This window comes from Theropithecus gelada, chromosome 4 (genome assembly GCF_003255815.1).
Source record: "Theropithecus gelada isolate Dixy chromosome 4, Tgel_1.0, whole genome shotgun sequence".
Lineage (NCBI taxonomy): Eukaryota > Metazoa > Chordata > Mammalia > Primates > Cercopithecidae > Theropithecus > Theropithecus gelada.
The window spans coordinates 49,002,658-49,020,831 of NC_037671.1; the positions used below are offsets into that span (position 1 = coordinate 49,002,658).

General features: G+C 38.5%; 1 protein-coding gene across 1 annotated transcript in view; it reads right to left on the reverse strand.

The window, feature by feature from the left end:
* Positions 1-1,435: 1,435 nt before the first annotated feature.
* The window catches only part of PLA2G7 (phospholipase A2 group VII), a 31,652-nt gene continuing 14,913 nt past the window's right edge, over positions 1,436-18,174 (reverse strand). The window contains exons 3-12 of the mRNA XM_025383208.1: positions 14,135-14,256; positions 13,545-13,689; positions 11,622-11,715; positions 9,429-9,497; positions 8,612-8,735; positions 7,665-7,778; positions 6,414-6,505; positions 5,069-5,239; positions 2,252-2,400; positions 1,436-1,797 (exon numbers count right to left, since the gene is read on the reverse strand). Of these exons, the coding sequence (XP_025238993.1) occupies positions 1,667-1,797; positions 2,252-2,400; positions 5,069-5,239; positions 6,414-6,505; positions 7,665-7,778; positions 8,612-8,735; positions 9,429-9,497; positions 11,622-11,715; positions 13,545-13,689; positions 14,135-14,256 (1,211 nt within the window). The 3' untranslated portion in view covers positions 1,436-1,666. The remainder of the gene's footprint in view (positions 1,798-2,251; positions 2,401-5,068; positions 5,240-6,413; positions 6,506-7,664; positions 7,779-8,611; positions 8,736-9,428; positions 9,498-11,621; positions 11,716-13,544; positions 13,690-14,134; positions 14,257-18,174) is intronic.

Sequence of the window (18,174 nt, forward strand, 5' to 3'; positions counted from 1 at the left end):
AAAAAAAAAAAAAAAAAAAAAAAAAAAAAAAAAAAGAAATAATTTATATAAAGTCCCTGAAAAGGTGTAGGCATTTGGTAATTGTTTCTTTTCCCTGAAAAATACTCGGTGTGCACTATGTTAGGTTATTTCTTTTTAACCTTAACTTATTAGATATTTTCAATAGTTATTTTCTCCTTTCAGCATCAGCATGCACCACCAACAAAAGAGATTGTAAGAAAAAAAAAAAAAAGTGTTGAATGGCACATCCATACAGTTGGAATGTTTATTTCTAAAATGAATGGGGAAAAAAGGTTTGCTAAATGAGACTGGGGTAAAGGTGTATCTCTGTGAAGCATTATCAGACTCTGAAGCCTAATGGAAATAGAATTATGAACCTTAAAAACCAGGTATAATTTCAGTAAGTAGAAGGGAGAGAGGTTTGCATTAAAAGTAATTGAGGTAGATGGGTATATTATTTACTCCTGGAATAATGAATAAACAAGTTTGGCTTACTCGTATAGACAATATAATGTGAATTGTCAGGAGCAAAGCTCAGAGAAGATGTGTTAGGGTCAGATTATAGGAAGCCTTCAGTTTCAAGCTGAGTTTAACTCCCTATTTTAAAAAATTTAATCTGAATGGCTACAGAGGTAAAATTTCTCAGAATTAGTGACTTTGCACCTGACGCCACTAAGATAGGACTAGGATACCAAATGAGTGGTAAAAATTTTTATATCCCTTGGGAAATAAAATCATTTTCCATGATTCCCATATTTATAAGTGTATAAATTCTTAAGGTATATTTTTACCTCCATTTAATTGTGTTACTCTGTTTTACTACTATATATAGAATTGAAAACATAAAATTAATTGGAATATGAAGAAGCTAAATGTAATTCTGAATGTTTTATTATCCTTCACAGCCTTTGTGTGAGTAACTAATGTATTTTAACTGGAATCCCTGCTATATGCTGTAATACCTATGGAACCTTTCTTTAGTAAGTAGAATGCCTTAAAGAATTAAAGAAAATGCCAAAAATTACCAATTTTCTCTAATCCACTGCCTTTGCCTCATCTCTAATATTCTTAACCCTTCTCCATTCCTCATTTAATCATCATTTGAATTTGTGTAGTACCACCAATCCTGTGCTGAAACAATGGGCTTTTGCTTGTTCTAATTTTTCTCACCATGACCAAAAGTCAAAGAAAAGTGCTGCCAAATTCTACCTAGAATATCGTGTTGCTAAAATTAAACTCTACCACCCATAGTAGATAATAAAAAGCAAGAAATTCTGTTTTACTGTATGTTTAGAGGGTCTTGTATCATTGCAACAGGTTTTCACTGGCATTTTGCCTGTTTTAATCTACTTGTCTGTCAAAGTAATGTAAAAGCATGTTTTAACTTCGACACTAGAAAGGAAACATCTTTGTAAAATTAAAATTTAGGCTGATATGAACATTGTATGCTGTATTCTTTCTTTACATCTAAAGGGAAAAAATTCTTAGTCCAAGCTTCAATCACGATTACAGTATACCCTATATTTTAAAATATGAGTCCTTTGGGAAAATACATTAAAAATCTCTCTCTTTCTCTCTCTCTCTCTCTCACACACAGACACACACACACACACACATAATTTTAGGCAGTTTGGAAGCAAGACTTTTAAAACTTTTAATCCTAATTCTAATTCTCTGTTCCTGAAGAGCTCTGTAACACGATGTGTTGATTGGTTGTATTAATGTTGGTCCCCGGGATAAGATTCTCATCATCTCCTTCAATCAAGCAGTCCCACTGATCAAAATCTTTATGAAGTCCTGTAAAATACAAAGTGTTAATGAACATATTAAACTTTTGAGAGCATTAAACAGTTTGGTGCCCCTAGGTGGCAATACAGATTTACAAATTACCCAAGTTGCATTAGGATGGTAGAGACAATGCTCTGTTTCAGCTGCCCCATGGCTGCTTTAGCAGCTGAATGCAAACGGGATAGGAGTGAGGCAACCTGCTGTCAGTATCCTCAACATGGAAGTCCACTCTAGGCTTCATACACAGACTATTAGCTTTAACAGTTGGGTTTGCTTTCTATAATATATATGATGTAAAGCAGCAAAATTGACTCTCAAATTTCTGTTTTCAAATTGATTTACTGCTTTGTTCCATTGTAAACCAACTGGAAATAGTTTAAATGGTACTAAAGCTGTATTAAGATAGACAGGTTTGTCCTGAGATTCATCTGGTTTATTTCATGAAAAAATATTAGTTTCTTACCTAAATGCTTTTGTAAGAATGCTAATGAAGCTTTGTTGCTAAGATCAATCGCTACATCTGAATCTATATCTCCCTTTAATTTGAGCATGCGTCCAATTATTTTGCCAGTTGCAAAAGTGAAGTCAGCAAAATTCTGATGGACTGAACCCCTAAAAGAAAACAAGACATTTAAAAGTCACATTGTTTGATAAAATTATTAATTTTTTAGTTAGGGTGTAAGAAAGATACGGGTCTTGTTGGTCTGTTTACTGAAAACCAAGGAAGAAATAAAACTTGTAATTTGATTACTTAGATGTATTTCAAGGGTCACAGGCTGTTTGTTTAGGGATCCCAGAGTATATTCATCTTCCCTCTAGAAAAACAAAGAATCTTGGTCTTGCTTGGTATCTTGATTTTAGAAGAAATGACCTTGCTTTTTAGTGAATTGGAATACTTCCAATTTGTGTGTTGAGGGTCCCTGAACTCACAGCCAGAGCCTGCCACCTGCTCTCACCACTGAACATGGTATGTATTTGATGCTAGTCACTTTAAATTTAAATCACTTTAGATTTAAGCCTTAGAGGAAATAGATTTCAAACAACACCTTTCCCAGTTTTAAACTGTAAGCACTTTATAAATATCATTTGCACTGCTCTCTACATTCATCAATAGCCTAATGTCAAATAGAATGGCCTTTTTTTAGTTCTTATTTTCTACCACCACTGGGACATTTGACACTTGATGGCTTTCTTGCACTTTTTTTCTTTTCACTTCCTTAACGTTGCACCTTCCCTTCTGACACTAACCACTCTATGTTCTTCACTGGCTCTTCACCCATTTCCCATTGGCTGAAAGTAGGCATTCCTTACGATTCTATTGCCAGACCAATTCTTTTCTCACTTTGCAATCTCTTCTACTTCAAATGTTTCATCTATGTTATCATGTAAGTTATATAATCATCCAGTTTGTGGCCAGACATCTATAAACAGATTCCCCCGTTCTCAAGCTAAGAAATTGTGAAGTTAAAAGACATCTTCCCAGCCCCACCCAAAGCTACTCTGCCTCTTGACTCTGCTGGTTCTTATAAGCAAACCATCATTCTCTTAGTTTTCTAAGCTCAAAATAGGGCCACTTAACTCCCTCTCACTCTTCCCCACATTGTAGTAGGAAACTCGAATGTCAGAAACATAAAGAAGATAAATGGCAGGATTACAAGAGAATTGCCACCAGAAGCTTGGATGCTCTGACTGTGGAGAACTGGCTGGAGGAGGAGAAATGGAAGGAGCAGTATTAGTGACAGGAGAAGCAGTAAAGAGGAGGGTCATAGTAGACAAGGGAGCAGGAAGAGGGGTGGTCAGCAATGTTGAACAGATGCAGAGAGCAAGGTTGAGATTCTGAAGAGGCTGCTGGTGTGGCATGCAGCAGGCCGTTAGTGTCTTTGTTTTGGCATGCCGGTGGGGGCCCAGGAAGCTAGACCATAAGACTCAAAGAGTGAGTAGAAGTAAGCACATGCAATAACTAATATTTGTTATTCTTTGACGGTTTCTAGCAGAGAAGGGAAGAAAGAAAAGGTGAGAGCCTAGCAAGGAAGTAGGGTTGAGGGAGGGTTAGGTGCTCTGTATTATTTCCGTTTTAGAATTAGAAAGACTTGCACATACACATAAGCTAAATGAAGTCCTTGCCTGAAATACCTAAACCCTTCCTTACTATCTAAACTCTCTTGATCGAAACAAAATCCAATTTTAGTGTCATCTATGAATCCTTTTCCGTTGGAAGAGGCCCCTCTATGAGCCCACAGTGGTTATTGCCTATACTCTGTATGTTTCCTTCCTGCGTCTTCTCTTCTCCTAAATAAACCAGATTTCAGATAGGAAAGGGCTGAGTTCAGGTCCATCTTTGCTTTGTAATATCTCATTGAGAGTTCAAAACCTTATCAGGAGTTCTTTTTCACCTCCAGGATACAAGAATTGCCAACACTTGATGGTACCCCATTATAGCTTTGGGGAATTTATAAACTCATATTCTTTCTCAACAGGTAAGTATATTGCAGGTCTCGATAGATAATCTGACTTTTTCTTTAAAGAGTTCCTAGCCCAGCTTAATGATGAAATACTTCCCCCTAGCTCTACCCCCAAAAATCTGTAGGCATGTTCTGATGTTTAGATTAAAGTAGTATATAGTATAATGCTAATTTTAAAATTTTAATTACCAGTGATATAGTTTGGATCTGTGTCCTCACCAAATCATATGTCAAATTAGAATCCCCAGTGTCAGAGATAGGGACTGGTGGGAGGTGATTGGATTATGGTAGCAGTTTCTCATGGTTTCACACCATCCCCCTTGGTGCTGTCATTGTGACAGTGAGTTCTTGTGAGACCTGGTTATTTAAAAGTGTGTAGTACCGTCACCCATCCCTCTCCTCCTCCTGCTCTGGCTATGTGAAGTGCTCATTCCCCATTGCCTTCTGCCATAATCGTAAGTTTCCGGAGGCCTCCCCAGAAGCCGAGCAGATGCCAGCATCATGCTTCCTGCACAGGCTGCGGAACTGTGAGCCAATTAAATCTCTTTTCTTTATAAATTATCCAGTCTCGGGTATTTCTATCTAGTAATGCAAGAACAGACTAATACAACCAGTATATATACTATATACATTAACATTCCCATTTTAAAAAGAGTAAGACTAAATGTTCTTTGAAACTGAGATTATCTAATTCTCTCTTTATTGAAAGTCTAAACAACCAATTCAGCAATTCTGTAATTGTTACCAAATGATATCTATTGTTATTTACCCAAGCTTCAAGTTTGTTTCAGATAATGAAATAAGTCACTAATACTTACCTGATTGTAATCATCTTTCTTTCTTTATCAGGTGAGTAGCATTTTTTCATTTTTATGATATTAGCAGGATATTGGAAATATTCAGAGTTGATAAAAAAGAGGGGCTGAGGAATTCTGGAATATACTTCATCACCCAGTGGAAGCATCCATGCATCAAGGGCAATACCACATCTGTAGATATTTGTTGACAATGATGAAATTAAACTGGTTACATACTAGCCAACATTGAGGACATCCTAATAATGCTAGGATTGGTGGACATGCACCATACCAGTTTATTATGGGTTATCTCATTGGAATAAAGAGGTATTATGCTTCAATGTGGGAAAGGGATATGATTAGTTTTGTAAAGTATCAGACCTGGAATTATGTATAATCATTTTCTTTATATGCCTTTTAGGAATTGCAACCATTTGAGTGATATATCCTTAACAATTTTTATTCAAAATAAATTTTAAAATACATAATAATTTCTTCAACACTGTGGAGTATCTGAAAAAGTATAATAAATGCACCTTTGTTTTCAGAGCTTTTATGCACCTTGTAGTGTATTTATGATAGCTTTTTCAGAGTAGCAACTGGCCCATTACTTTACATTTAGAGGCGCTTCAGCTGAAAAACTGTCAGAGGGTTGAAGAAAAATACATGGAGCATATCATTTGAAAATGGAACTAACTTCCTTTTAAAAAATAAGTTTATCCTACGTTTCCTGCCTTTTGCTAAATGGATGAAAGAAGAGAATTCTCTTACACTGAAATGAACTTCTAAGAAATTTGAGGTGAAGTTTCACAAATGATCCTGCCCACTGTCTGTACAGTTGGCCCTATGTGATCTCATCAGTCTGGAATGAAGTAGTTTAAGAAAGAAAATGTTCCTGCAAGCTAGAAAACTGGGGTCTGGTCCCCACTCCTACCCAAATAATCGTAATTTTAGATCCAGCTCCATCTTAAAGGTGGAAGGGGGAAGAGCCTAATTAAAAAATGTCCTGCCCACTGGAGAAGTCTGGCAATACTGTAAGATGACAATATTATTATCACAACCATTATGTCCCAAAAAATTATATAAAGATAAATTTTTAAGTGAAAAGTGTTAAGCCCTTGGGTAGACAAGAATAATGAGGGAAAACATGGGAGTAAGGGGAGATTTTAATAGCAGGAGAAGTAGATGTTTTAGCCTAGGAAAATGTATATCGAGTACTTGATGGGGGCAAAAGAATAGCCTTATAAACTCCAAGAGATCCCTTCTTCACTAAGAATTTGAATAAAAAATTATATCTTACATGAGTTATCACTCCCCCTCTTCCAGTAATTTACTATTCTCTTGCTTTACTATCCTATTTTCTTACCTGAATCTCTGATCTTCACTAAGAGTCTGAATAACCGTTGCTCCACCAAAAGAATGTCCAATTACTGCTATTTTTTCCCTATCGATAGAGTCCTATGTGAAAAAGCATGATAAAAATTTATAATTATCTCGTGGTGTTAGCAGAAATGATTTTGTCAATTATATAATTGTGCATCTCATGGGGATGGTTAAATACCTTGATTTCTTATAAAATAGAATATACATATACACACATACATTTATACATACCATACACACATATACATATATACATACACATATAAAACACATTTACACACATATATATATAACATATGTAAAGGTTTGAAAGTAAACTTAATGGTCTTGGTAGTCACCCACACTGGAAATTTCAACATCAGTTCTGACTTCTGCCTCTCCTCACCCCATGTTTATTTGTTTTTTTCTTTCCATGAGTATTTATTGAGTACCTACTCTGTGCCAGGCACTGCAGTCTCATTTCAGTGAGCTTGCAGTCCATCAGGGAAGAAAGTTACACAGAGGCATGATGCAATACTGTACAGTGGTACAAAGGAGCACACAAGACAGACAGCGAGCCTGGTCCAGAAGTGGGCATTTGGGTCCAAGAAAGCTTCTGAGAGGAGGTGATGCTTAACTGGAGTTTTGAAATTAAGTAGGAGTTAGGCAAGGGGAAGAGTGTGTCAGGCCAAGGGGACAACATGTACAAAGGCAAGGATACAGAGGAGAGTGGCTGCTTGAGGGACAACAAATTTCTTCATTGTATCTGGAGAACAGACCGTCATCTTCTTCTCTAGTTCCCCCTAATCCCTGCACTCTCTATGCCACACACACTTTTGAGTCTTTGCTCATTGCTGCCCACTCTGTCTGATATTTTTCCACCTACTCCCAAACTTGTGTCAAGTTTTCAAGGTCAAGCTTAAAAACTAGCAGGAGCTGTCCATGAAATAATAACACTTCCACGGGAGTTAAGTTGAACCATATGATATTGCTGTTTTTGTAGATCAAAACTGACTAACTTTTGGCAATTTCATATCTAGTCCAAGACAATGCATTCTTAATTGCTGCAATACTTTACCTGTACTGCTTTGTGTGTGTGTATGTGTGTGTGTGTGTGTGTGTGTGTGTGTGTTGCAGAGGGAGGTGGTTGCAGCCCTTTATGATGTTGTACCTTGCAATACAGCAGAAAATGAGATGACAAAAAACAATAAAGAACTGTAGGACAAGAGAAAAATTACTTCTTTTTTTAGCTTACCTTTAGTTGTTCCATATCAAACTTTAAATCTAATGCATTCTTCACTGGCTTTCCATGATCAATGTCAAGAATCAGATTGAGAGCTTGGGAACATTCTTTTGCTCTTTGTCGTACCTAATATAATTATTAGAAGGAAATAACAAAGTAAAAAGTTAAAACACTTATTTTAAAGTTTGTGTAGAAGCTGTATGTGGGAAAAATCGTTGGTCAGTTATAAACTGGAAATGTGATTAGTGATTATTACATGCTACCATAATGACACAGGCCCCAGCTTTGCACATAAGTACAGCTTAGTTCAAATCCTGGCTCTGTTGCTTACTTACTATGTGACTTGAGATGACTTACTTAACCTATCTGAGTTTCTATTGATTGTACAATAATGCCTACTAAAGGAAATGTGGGTGAGCTCAAATGTAATAACATATGTAAAACACCCACTATAAAGAGGAAGCCAATATGCTTCACTTAACTTAATTGCCCTAATAGCTCTGTAAGACAGACAATATTTTTATTCATTATTTTATAACAAAATTAAGTGGTGGAACCAGGATTCAAACATAGAAAGTTGGGTTCTAAGGCCCATACTCTTAATTCTATTGTATACTGCCTCTCTGAAAAGTAGTCCTTTTATACTGCCTGTGAGGAAGAATCTATGAATTTATTTTCTAGCACTTTTTAGATTCTAAAATTAGAAGTTTTAATTCAGGGGACTTCTGAATAGTCACTGTCATCTCCCATATTTTTGTATTTGCCTTTGTTTTCACTATGAACGAGATATTCCATTAAGGGAATTTTACTACTCTGGGAATCTATTGACAAGTGTTTTGAGAATGGGAAATAGGAGGGCTAGAAGCATAACTTGCCATATCTAAAATTAAATTAACAAATGTCATCCTTTTGTACATGCTTTTAGGTCACCATCCACCTCTCCTTTCATTGCAATGTACCTGCTTATTTCGTATATGTATCTCCTCCTCTTCTTTCAGGGTTCTAAGGTAGAGCCAAGACTTTTTCCCTATTTCTGCAGCAGATTGGTTCTTGAAATAGTAAGTTGCAGATGCAGATCTATCTCTGTAATACAAGTAAAATTATTATTTATGCATGCTCCTTCCCTTCCTCATCTGGCCCATGTTTCTCAGTTCCATCCTTGACTCAACTTCCTCTGATCTTTTGACGTCCCTCTCTTCTTCCACTCTATACTTTCTCTTAAATTAAAGAAGACCCTAAAGGAGTTCCAGGAAAAAAAACCTTATTGTCTATTGTCAAGTTGCAGGTTTTTAAACTTTTGGGTTTAAATAAACTTTTATGAAAATTAGAAACAAAATTATGAGCATTCTATCTTCCTAATTCTGGGAGGCAATGTTAGCCATGTTGAAACTCACTCTCAGGAATCAAATCCCGGCCCTGCCACTTACTAGTTGTGTGACTTTGGGCAAATTACCCTTTATCACCTCTATATTCCCCTTCCTTAAAACAACAACAATAATAATAACCATCTCATAGGATTGTTATGAAGACTGAATGAGATGGTGTATAAAAAACATTTTGCATAGAACATGGCAGGCAATAAACCCTCTTGAAATGTTGGGTGTTTTTAAGTCTTTTAAGTCGACAAACTCAATCTCCTTTTTTGCTCATCACGTTATCATACTTGAAAGTTCCATCAACATTTTAAATAAACTTTTATGAAAATTAGAAACATACTTATGAGCATTGACATTCCCTGTAGTTGGCCAAAGAGCCCAATTACATCAGGTAACATACCTGTGTTCTACAGCAGCAACTATAAACCCATGAGATGCCAGGTCAATGCCAATAGCAGAATAAATTGTCCTTCAAAACAAAAAGAAGGAAGCATTACAACTACCAGTCATGATTACAAGGCTGAGTCCACTAACAAAACTGGGAACATGGAGGCCGTTACATCCCATAGTAGTGCCCTGGGGTGGAGTGGAGAGCTACGGTTCTTAAAGGAGGGTGATTTTGTTCCTTAGGGGATATTTGACAATGTCTGGAGGTATTTTCATTATCATGAATGTGGGCAAGGGTACTACTGATGTCTAGTGGGTAAAGGGAAGCTGTCAAACATCCTACAATGCACAGGGCAACCCTTCACAACAAGAAATTATCTGGTCCAAAATGTCAAGACTACTGAAGTTGAGAAAACCCAGTGTAGTGATTATAAATATTGCCTTTGAGAGTTTTGGGTTTTTAATCTTGGCTCTGCCCCTTCCCAGCTATATGATTTTAGGTAATTACTGCATGTTTGTCCTCACCTGTAAAATGGGCCTAAGAGTAAAGCGTTTGTTTTAGGGTAGCTGCAAGGTTTTGCTAAGATAATGTATACAGGAAAGCACTACAGTATGGTAGTTACGAGAACGAGACCTGCAGTCTGACCACTGTCTTTGAACCCTGGTTCTACCACTTGTCAGCTGTGTACCTTTAATAAGTCACAATATTTTCTCTGCCTTGGTTCTTTATCTATAAAATGGTGATGCTATAATAGTATGGTACCTCATCAGTGAGGATCAATTGAATTAATACATTTTCAATACTTATATTAGAAACGGGTAAATACTTAATACATGTTAGCTATTATTAAATGATTGGACTGGGTGAAATACTTGAAAAATCATGTGCTAAACACTGCATTTATGCCCTCTTCCACAGCTTCATTTGCAAAACCTTTTCCCCATACCATGCGTCCAATAGGAAATGTCCACAGAGAATAAAAAGGAGGTAGCTAGAAACTATGTCTTTATTGCTGAAGATACAGGACCTTTTCAAGAGGGGGAAATGATATGGCACAGGGATTAGCAAACTTCTTCTGCTGAAGGCCAGAGAGTAAATATTTCCAGCTTTGTGGGCCATACATTCTTTGTCACCACTACTGAACTCTGCTGTTGTAGGACAAAAGTAGCCATAGACAGTGTACAAAAATGAATGGGTGTGGCTGTGTTCTAATAAAACTTTATAGAAACAGGCAGTGGGCTGGATTTGGCCCTTGGGTTCTAATTTGCCAATCACTAGTGTAGGAGAAATCAAATAGCTAGCTGAACTACATTTAAAATGCTGAAGAGAATTCTTTATTGCAGGTGCTACCCAACTTGTTCCCAGCTAAAAACCATCTCTCTTATTTTCTGAGTTTTACAATCCCCTGAGGTAGAAGAGGGGTGACAGGTGATAAAGTGGTGGAAGAAAGTGAAGAAGGTGGTTGTTGTCAGGAAAATGTGCCACTCAGCTATCATGCTACAGACTTCATAGCTTACTAAAGACCCTATCCAGCTCCTGCCCCTCTGGATCCATCACCATGGTCAAGTGGAAGCTAAGCATCCAGTGAGCTGCTCCCAGAGACTTGGCACAGCATGGGTACTAACATTAACCCATTCCTATGAGATACAGGACTCTTGATAAGCAAATTTGGCCAAGCACTCCTTCCATTGGCCTGGCTCAATATTTCTTAGAACCATGCTGCAGTCTGAAGCTCTTCTTATCCGATCCTTCTCCCTTCTCCATCACCTTTTCAGGTGTCCAACCTGTGTCATGGTCCAAAGTTTCTCCCCATCTCTTCCTGCTCCTTCTCTCGCCTTCACAGATACTTCTCTTAACAAATGTCTTTCACAGCTAATCTAAAATTGGTTTTTCAAAAGTCCTAAACTTTACAGAGGATAATTTTAAGAGTGTAAATATTACAGTATAGAAGGACAACTATAAAAAATGCAACACCCTTTCTTCTCTGCTGTGAGGCTAATCTCAATGAGCTGGTAGTAGGGAAAAAAACTACTTGACCAGACAGGGCTAGGACTGATCAACAGACCCACAGCCAATTATTGAGGAACCCCAACTCCTCCAGACAAGGGCCTGCATGACATTCCAAAATCTGCTATTTCTTTTTTGAATAAAAAAAATTGTCATTTATTCCTGGAAGCTAAAAGTGTTCAACCTCTCAAAGATTACCTGAATGCTCCAAGACCATGAGAAAAAACAACAAGTGGGTATTTTTCACCGGGCCTCAGAGGGGAATTCCAGTTTGCAGGAGTTGTCACTGAACCTACACAACAATGGGAGATTATAGTTAGTGTTTTCTCTGAGTGTTGCTAGTGAATTTAATTCATATCTCATTAGCATAAAATGCAGACCCATCTGATTTATATCTACTTTTTTATGGATGAATAATAGTAGATTCATTAAAAAGACTGCTACTAGATACCCACCAACCAAAGACCCGAACTGTACGTTTTTTTTTGTTTTTTTTTTTTTTTTTTTGAGACAGAGTTTTGCTCTTGTTGCCCAGGCTAGAGTGCAATGGCACAATCTCAGCTCACTGCAACCTCCGCCTCCTGGGTTCAAGTCATTCTCCTGCCTCAGCCTCCTGATTAGCTGAGATTACAGGCATGCGCCACCACGCCCAGCTAATTTTGTATTTTTAGTAGAGACGGAGTTTCTCCATGTTGGTCAGGCTGGTCGCGAACTCTGGACCTCAGGTGATCTGCCCACCTTAGCCTCCCAAAGTGCTGGGATTACAGGCACGAGCCATCGCATCTGGCATAAGTTCTTTCCTCAGACCACAGGATTATTAACGATCAGTTGTCACTGACAGCTCTGGACTTAAGGTGAGAGATTTTCACAGGTGTATTCATAAAGGCTGCTACTTATTGCCATTCCCAGGTTTTGGAAAAATTTCAAAGGGAATGTTCTGAAACCAAACTACCCATAAAACCTCACATATATTACACTGAGAGCTAGAATCTAAGAAACAGAGATGCTGTTCATTATGATTTGGTCATAATCATGCAGCAAAAGGTAGAGAAACCACTGACTTCATACTGAGTCATGGATGCAGCTCTGCCACTTCCTAGCTATGGATCTTGGGCAAGTTCCTCAAACTTTCTGTGCTTCAGATTCCTCTTGGGTAAACTTGAGAAAATGATATCTCTTTCATAGGGGTTTTGTGAGAATTTTATTTAATTAGGTAATATATGTAAAGCACCTACCCATCACATAGTAAGGGGCTCAAAAACAGATATACTGTCTTCTTGCACTTCTCAATTTTTATTATCACCATTATTATCAGCAATCATTTGTGTTTCATTTTCTCATCTATAAAATGCAGACGTGGTCACAAAGACTGAATGTGATGATTGCTATGGAAGCAATTTATAAGTTATTTTGCAATATAAATATGCAGAGTTATGGTATTTTCATGTCTGTTATAAGTGGTTTTTAAGACAATTAGAAGCCGATGTTTAAGATGAATCCCAAAAGTTGTAGATAGTTTTGTGGGAGAAATGTGAAGACACAGTTAACATCAGCTCAACAGTCGTGTCTAGTCAAACAGGTAAGGAAGGAAAAGTCTACATTAATGTAATGTAGACAGTAAGTGAAGAATGCACATCAGATGGTCTTAGTAATGGGGGTAGGTGATGGGAATGAGAGTAGAGTCTCTTCATTTATGACAAGTAAGGCATTAGCTTTGACTCCTTTGTTTTGGATCTGGAGAGTTTGGTGGCTTCTACTTTCTTTCCCTTTTTGTGTAACTTAGCACAGAATATGCAGGATAGTGGCCACACCAAAGAACCTGCTATTCTCACCACGGTATTGCCTTCTCCTTGATATGTCAGATGAACACTAAAGAGCAGCCATAGAAAGATGTCAGAGTCAGTCTGATACTCTCGGCCACTCCCATCCAACTCAGAATGGACAAAATGAGAACCCTTGATTCTGTCATAGTTGCCTGGGCTTTAAAAAAATAATTTCCTTATCATTTTTGGAGCTGTTGTGAGTGGAGAAAAATCTACTCTGGTCTTAACTGCTTGAAATTATTGTTGTTTTCAAGGTTTTCTTATATGCAAGCCTACAGAGGACCAACAGAAATCTTACCAAAGAGTAAACTCAAAATGTTGCCCATAAGCCAGTGTTTTCCAAGATACTTGCTAAGACCCCAAAAATACTCCTTATTTGGGATCCAAAGGGTGTCAAGGCGATCATCATCTTGGGATGGATAATATAAACGCAAGAAGGTGCCCTGTAAAGAAAGAAATTAATGCACTTTTAGAGAAGTTGTGTCTCAAACACATTCGAGCAGCTATTTTGCATATTTAATTAGTGGGGACCCAAATACCTCTGTGTTCACAAAGAGGTCTAGAGAACTTTTTAGGCTGCTGTGGTGATTGAAGACAGTCATGAAAGAGAAACAGAAAAACAATGTTCTCTCTCAGTGAAAGGAAAATATAAGCAGCCTGGCTTCAGGTATTTTATGAAGTGAAAAATAGGGTTTATAGGGAAATTAATCAGACAATAGCAGTGAATTGGGGAATAGTTAAACTAGTAAAAGCCTTCATACGAAACAATACAAATTGCAAAATGAGTCATTCTCAGGTGAGGGCAAGGTCACATTTGAACACCTTCCAGTGGTACATAGCAACAGACAATAGTAGAGTATCAGGAAAGTTGTATAAATCAAGCATTACCTTTTTAGTGTGATCAAACATTAAGTCTGTACAACCAACGGAATAAGGCCCATTTCCCTTAGGGATTTTAGCTTCGCCAAAGCTTGCGGCAGCCATCAGTACTTGTATTTTGTTGACCCACGCTGAAAAACAGGTATATATTATCTCATTTGTCATCCATTACACATCAGATTTTATTATGCAAAGGAATTCCAGTGGAATCAAATTATTTCCCATAGTTTCTGGCCTTCTTCCTTTCTCAACCTAACAAGTAAAATATGCAATTATTGAGGGCCTGCTCTGTTCGAAACACTGTGTAGGGGTTTTGGAGTGTAAAGAGATGAAAGTAGACATAGCCCTTCTCCCAAGCTACCTTGGACTGTTACCTCCTAATGTTTGCAGCCTTGCCCTCTCATTCTACTTCTATCCAGAGTATATTAAAGATGACTTCACAATCTGTTTTTCCTAAACATGAACTTTATCTCACATTTCAGATTTGTGCCTACAACTTCTCCTTAAGCATCTCTACCTGATGTCCTTCCCATAAGAATGTCAAAGCCATTTAGTTTCCAAAATGAAACTAAATGACCATATTTCAACTCCCCCTCCCCATCTTCCAGCCACACAGCCTACAACTCAAGAACTCCTCATCTCCTGCACTACAAGTCAGAAACCTGGGAATCATCCTACTCTCCTACCTCTTTCCCACCAACCCCCTACATTCAACCAAGCTTCTATTTTTTTTTTTTTTTTTGAGATGGAGTCTTTCCCTGTCTTTGAGTCTTTTCCTTTTTTTTTGAGATGGAGTCTTTCCCTGCATCCTCTGATGTTAACACAGTGTCTGGCACATAGTCAGTGCTCAACAAATACTTGTGAAAATGAGCTTAGTTAACTTGAATGGCCACTGGTCTTTCTTGTTTTCCTTTAAACCCTTTATCATATGTAGTATTTTACTTACCTGCTCCTACAACTCCTTTTATCTTTCTGGTGCAATCCTTCCACACACCTGCAGCTTCATCTGTTCTCCTTTCCAAATCCCAATCAAATCCATATTTAATTCCAAGATGTTGAATCCATATATCAGTATATTCAGACTCTCACTTTTCTTGACATACTCAGCTTGCCCACCCGTTCCTTCCATTGGATGGTGAGAGTTGATTACTCTCTGCTAGCCAGCTATCAAGAGCTATGTTAGGTAAGGCATCGGCATCAATACCATGGAACACTGCCCAGAAAGGTTTTGAGTCATGGGAAGAAACCAATTTACAGCCTCCACACTGGTGACTCATGTGTGAAACACCTGCCCATCATGAAGCCTTTCAATACATAAGGCTCGGCTACTCAAAGTTGATCCATGGACCAGCATCATTGGCACCACATGGAGCTTGGAATCGCAGGCTCCTGGACTTCACCACAGTTCTACTGAATCAGAAAAGGAGTGCCCATTAAAGTTTAAGGGACACTGGGCTGAAGTTCCAGACCACCTGGCCTGACACACTGCTCAGCAATCCATGGTCAAATGGTAGGAGGTAGTTTCAAGAAAGACAAGGGGAGAGGGGGTTGAGATGAACAAACCCTGGGAATTGGAGGGACATGGTTCTATTTCAGATTTCAGGTGTACCTCTTACAAGCTATAATCCTCTGGCCTAGGCAATTTGCTCCCCTTTCTGATCCACATTCGTAAAACGACATAAAAGCACTTGACCAGTCCACAGGACAGTTGTAAAGATGAGGTGAGAATGTAGGTCAAGTTCTTAGTACAAAACATGACACATAATGAGCAGACAACTAATGCTGTTTACTCCTTCCCCAGAGTTCATTTACTCTTGCTAGCTAAATCTGTGCTGAGTCCTTAGGGAAGTTTTAGCAGGTCTAACCTCCCCCGAGGTAGATTCAAACCCCAGAAACTTTTTTTTTTTTAAACTTTACCTGTAAGGTGAACTTTCAGGGTCTATTTAGAATTACAAAAGGCTCTTCTTCTTCCATTAAAAGAGTATCTACTGAGTCATGCTTCTGGTGTAACAGGGAGATGTGAAGTCCCAAGGAGGAGGACCTTAGGGCAGGGACACCTGCCTTTTCTTCTGTGGTGAGCAGCCTGGCGCTACTGCGCCCCCACCCCTAGGCAGACATGGTGTGCCTGTGCAGGGCTTGGGGCAGGGAGACCTCTGGCTCACACAACTCGCTAAGGAGCCCCAGAGTCACAGCTGCTGTTGGAGACACTAACCTTTAGAATTGGAGGCTCAGTTCTGGAGGCATGGGAGGGTTGCACCCAACACAAGCCTCCATTTGTGAGATCTCAATTCCAAAGGACCAGGGAACCTTTTCCAATAAGTTAGGAGTGCCCTGGTTGTCCAACACCTGTTCTCCCTGAGAAGGTTCCTCACTCAGCATTCAGGAGCATTCATGTCAAGGTGAGGCTATAAGTCTACCTGTTTCAGGACACCTGACCCCTGAGAAGGCCTCAGGAATCGTCAGGCTGACCCAGGTTTTGGTATAGGTCTATGGGGTCCTGTGCACCAGTGCCAGGGTGCTGAGGGTGGCAGTGGAACAGGCTCCATAGCCTGAAGCTGACCTGGTTATGGGCCTGGATTTCCCATTCTCTAACCATCTGTCAGGAGTTATCATTAAGGAATTGGAAGGAGGAAACTCATCAGATCAAATGACCACTCACACGGTTTTGTGGTTTAGAATTTATAAATGTCTCTTCTTAGTTTTCTTCAACTTTATTTTAATAGGAGGATTGGAACCTATGGTATGCTATTAATTTTATTACATATTTTTGGTGGTGTTCATTTGTCAAATATTCCTGATGTTCAGTCTTGGGTTTGGAGATGAACTGTAAACATGCTAGGAATATTACCCTCTTATATGGCTTTAGGTCCTCCATTAGCAAAGAGGATATCTCTAGCCCATTCTTAGAAACCTTTTTACCTGCATAGCCATATTTTCTGTGTATTCATTTAGTAAGAAATTATAAAGAATCACCTATTATTTTAATTTTATTTAATAAACTATTTCTAATACTTTAAACCAATATGTATGCATTCATTTTGTTTGTTTGTTTTGGGACAGAGTCTCACTCTGTAGCCTAGGCTGGAGTGCAGTGGTGAAATCTCGGCTCACTGCAACCTCCTCCTCCTGGGTTCAAGCAATTCTCCTGCTTCACCCTCCCAAGTAACTAGGACTACAGGTGTGCACCACCACACCCAGCTAATTTTATGTTTTTGTTTTGTTTTGTTTTGTTTTTTAATATAGATGGTGTTTCGCCATGTTGGCCAGGCTGGTTTTGAACTCCTGACCTCAAGTGATCCATCCACCTTGGCCTCCCAAAGTGCTGGGATTACAGGCGTGAGCCACCATGCCTGGCCTGCATTCATCTGGGCACTGCATGGGGCTCAATGCTGGGACTATAAAGATAAATAAAGCAATGTCCCTGTCCTCAAGTTTCTGTCAGTCCAGTGACAGCTTTCCAATGATTTTTAAAGATAAAGGGAATTAAAATTTGTTTAAATTTTTATCCTGTACCAATAAAAAGTGAATGATATAAATGTTTCCTGGATGATGATTTTCCCACCATATAAGATATTACCTGTTCTCAATCCACAGAAAAGGTAATAGGAAAAATGAACTTAATGTCATCTAGGATGCAGGACCCTTGAATTTGGCTATAAATTTATTATCTTAGTCACTAGTGTATCCTTGATGACTTAACTTCCTGATGTGTTGTAGGATGAATGGACCTGCGGATATTATTCTATTTCCTATGCAAATGTAGATATAAGATATAGGACCTCTCCTAATGCATTCATTTTCCTGGTTATGTAGTAGGGCAGAATTTAAGGTACTGAGTTATGAAAGCTCTTTTGCAAATTCTATAGTAAGGAGTCACCCATCAAGCTTGAACAACTAGATCCAGAGTGACCCACAACTACCCAGGTGCACAGCTCTGTAGGTATAGTCACTATGACACCATTCAGAAGCCACCTACACTGCTTTCCATAGGAGACTGGGAAGAGAAGTTTATGCATCACAACCCTCTGGGATGAGCAGGAATTTGCAAG